The following is a 3,817-nucleotide window of genomic DNA, read 5'->3' as shown; positions in this document are numbered from 1 at the left end:
AGTTCTTAGTAAATCCTTCATGGAAGTCCTTTATCAAACTTCGTCATATATTTATACTCTGAAACTAGTGATAACAGGATTGAGATCTTTTTAGGAAAGTATTGGCTTATCTAACGTAATAAGGAATAAATATCTAAGTTCTTTGCCCCTGTAGTTAACTCGTCTAAAAGTAGAGATATCTCGAGAGCCTCATTAACGATGTGTGGGGGATGGCACGGACACCACATTCTCCCCTTCCTAGAAAGATATGCCCTACTTCTGAGAAAAGGAAAATCAGCAAAACCTCAAAACTCAGTGTTTACGGTCGTCGTAACTGTTTGATATTTCGTTGAATCAATCCCTTCGGTGTTTGTAATTTAGCTACGGTCTTGTCCTTATTCCATTCCACTATCTCATACGGCCCTTTCCATTTGACGGCTAATTTAGATCCCTTCGACGCTTTGCAATACATCAATTCTCCTATACCAGGTGTATTCGTTGCGGGTTGTCTATCTCCCGTTTGGTCCCTGGCTAGGAGCCTCCTTTGGATCTGCTTAATCTTCTCCTCCACATTTATCTTGTGTTGGTCTGGATCAAGTGGATGATATCCATGCACTAGTTCAAACGGCGTACACGCAATGGTACGATGGTACGTTTGCTGCAAACGTTTCTCTGCCATCCTAATGCACTCACTAATGGAATGTGTTCGCTTGAAATGACTCAGCACAAATACTATCTCCTGGTTCAGCCGTTCCGATACCGAGTTCCCTGTCGGATTGTACGGACTAGTCCTTACGGACTTGGCTCCCTTCTCCCTCAGGAATTGCTGAGTTTCCTCTGCTACGTACTGCCGCCCTTGATCGTGCAAGACGGTTTGCGGGGTCCCGAATTGTTCAAACCACTTCTCCAATGCCTTGATAATTTGCTTCGATCCTAATCGATGTAATACTACTAATTGGGTCCAATGGCTGCATCGATCCGTTATGGTCAGGACATAAAACATGCGTGGCTTATAGCTTCCTTTAAACTCTCTTGTCATAAAAGGTCCTACTATATCTGAGCATATATGTTGCATTACTTCGGTCGTTTGCAATTGCCCCAGTTGATCTTCCCTCTTTGCCAGAGTTCTCCGTGGCTTATACTGTTGACACTTTGCACACGACTTGACCACTTGCTCCACAATATCCTTTAATCCTGCTATGCAATACAGACTTTCAATCGTCCTACCTAACTTCCGTTGTCCGGGATGAGCCAAGGCTTCATGTGCCGCTTTGACTATTTCCCGACCTTCACGCGGATCTACGCTACGCTTCTTTCGGGTTCCTTCCTGATTACCTACGGTTCCGGCCACTTTTTGCTCCACTCTCTTTTGGTGGTGCTCCTGATCTCCTTGATCTGGCTGGCTCTTACTAAACCTTTCATCCATAGTAGCCTCTCTCTGGTTTTCATTACCAAGTACATCGGAAATTACGCTTATATTATGCGTTACCGGTTGGCATTTGGTATCTAGGCCCTTATCCTTCTGTAGCTGGGACATAGCAACTAGCGGTGTTGCTGAAGTGTCTTTCGAAAGTATCTTTCGCGACAGAAAATCGGCCATACTATTGTTAACGCCCTTGATATACTTAAAAGTTAGATCGTACTCCTGGAGCTGAATCTTCCAACGTTCTGCTCTACTACTGTCCAGTGCTCGATAATAAAGTAGATTTTGGTGGTCGGTCTGCACTGTAATTTCGGACAGAAAGATTATGTTTTTGAAATGCTGTAACGCTTTTACCACCGCTAATAGTTCCTTCTCTTCCACTGTATAGTTTAGCTCCGATTTAGACAACGCACTACTATAGAGTCCTATTGGATTCTCCTCTTGGATCAATACTGCTCCCACACAGTAATTAGACGCATCGGTTAACAGTACGAACGGTTTGTTAACGTCCGGTATCGATAATAGGATCCGCTTGCGGATAATCTGCACTAGCTTTTGCAGTAACCGATCGTCTTCTGCTGTCCATATGATCTTGCCTTTTTCCTTGCGTTGATCCCCTTTCATCTTAGCTAGTAACGGTCTTAGCTCCTCACTCAGTTGTGGAATAAACGGTCGGTACCAGTTAAGTAATCCTATAATGCTCTCAATATCCTTCCGTGACTTTGGTGCTTTCACGCGCTCTAGCGCTTCTACCCTGTCCAGGCTCGGTTGGATTCCCTGTTCGCTTATTACGTGTCCTAGGTACGTCACTGACTTACAAAAGAAGTTGCTCTTCTCCACATTGATAATAACGTTGCGCGCCTGCATTAGCTGTATGATCTCGTTCAAGTGCTGAATATGCTCCTCTTCCGAATTTGAGAACACTAGAATGTCATCAAGGAAGACCTTCACGAACGGTAAGTGGCCCACTATATCAAAGATAATCATCTGGAAAACTCGTGGTGCGTTCTTGAGTCCAAATGGTACTCGCAAATACTCATACTGTCGGTTCTGAATAATAAAGGTTGTGAACTTGCGCGCTTTCTCTGCTACTTCCACCTGATGATAGCCCTGCCGTAGGTCCATCTGCGAAAACACCTTGCTTTTGGGGATCTCTCGAATAATGTCCATCATATTCGGAAACGGATATGCTTCTGGTCGCGTTACCTTGTTAATCGCTCGATAGTCTACGACCATCCTAACCTTGCCGTTGCGCTTCCTTATCACGAATGCTGGTGACGAATAGTACTTCGTTTTCGCTGGTCGGATACATCCTTCTTTCAATAATCTGTCGATCTCCTCCTTGACGGGTTCGAGCAGGCGCAGCGGTACCGCATACACCGGGCCGATAATGGGTTCAGACGTTGTTAGTTCAATCTCCATTCGAGCCTCTGTGATCGGTGGTTGCACTCCAACTATGTGTGCCTGCGCTGCGATCTTCCTCATTAACTCCTCGCGACTTAGCTTCTTGGGTTCGCCTTCCTGAATCGTACAGATCGAAAACACTTTCCTCAACGGATCGCAGTCTTCCGACTCCTCCTGGGTGTGCAACACGTGTCCTTCTACCAATAGAATCCTTTCCCAGGCCCACACTACTACTCGGTTGTCCGCTAGCCAGGTCATGCCTAACGTACAATCATTCTTAATGTGTGTCAACACGTAGAACGTTTCTCGGGACTTGTATGTCGGATGCTCCATTAGTGTTACCTCACCGACGACCTGCCCAAGCACAGCTGTGACACCATTCGCGGTGTCCATTGTGCGGCTTTTGCCCTCAGCGAGCGGCTGGATCGTCTTCTTATTACGGTCACACCATGCCTTGGAAACTACATTTACCGACGCTGCCGTGTCGATCTGGAACTTCACCGAGACGTTCTCCAACTTCCCTCTCAGATACGGGGCTTGTCCCGACGATTCTGGTTCCTGGATTACGTTTACGCTCTGCTGGTTCTTCACCTCTTCCGAAGCCTGTTTCTTTCCATTCCCTTTGGAGTATCCACCTTTCGCCTTCCGGTCTCTTGTTGCGTTGTTACTTCGGCAGTCACTGGTGTTATGCGAATTAGACTTATGGATGGAACAGTACCTTCGAGGCGCGTTTTGTCGCCGCCGCTCCGTATTACGTGGATTTCCTTGTTCCCGCGGATATTTCGTTCCGTTTCTCTCCTTAAACCTTTGGTCCTTGTCACCTTTCCGACCTCGTTCTTCTTGCACCTGTGCACCCAGCGCCACTAACGCGACAGCTTCCGCATCCTGTATAAACTCCACTGCGTCTTCCAGTGTTTGACAACGCTGCTTCTGCACCTTACTCCAGGTTACTGGGGATAGTCCATGCATGAAGTCTCGGAACAGTAACACCTTTCGCATCTCCTCTGTTAC

General features: G+C 46.5%; 1 protein-coding gene across 1 annotated transcript; it reads right to left on the bottom strand.

Annotated features, from left to right (window-relative positions):
- Positions 1-298: 298 nt before the first annotated feature.
- Positions 299-3,817, bottom strand: NEHOM01_2485 (uncharacterized protein; the record flags this gene model as incomplete). The annotated part of the gene is made up of 1 exon (XM_051491361.1): positions 299-3,817. A coding segment is annotated over one exon (3,519 nt), but the record flags the coding sequence as incomplete, so codon positions are not given.

The sequence above is a fragment of the Nematocida homosporus genome (genome assembly GCF_024244095.1).
Source record: "Nematocida homosporus strain JUm1504 chromosome Unknown 4497, whole genome shotgun sequence".
Taxonomy (NCBI): Eukaryota; Fungi; Microsporidia; genus Nematocida; species Nematocida homosporus.
The sequence above is the reverse complement of the archived record's forward strand: the minus strand, read 5'-3'. Positions and strand labels throughout refer to the sequence as shown.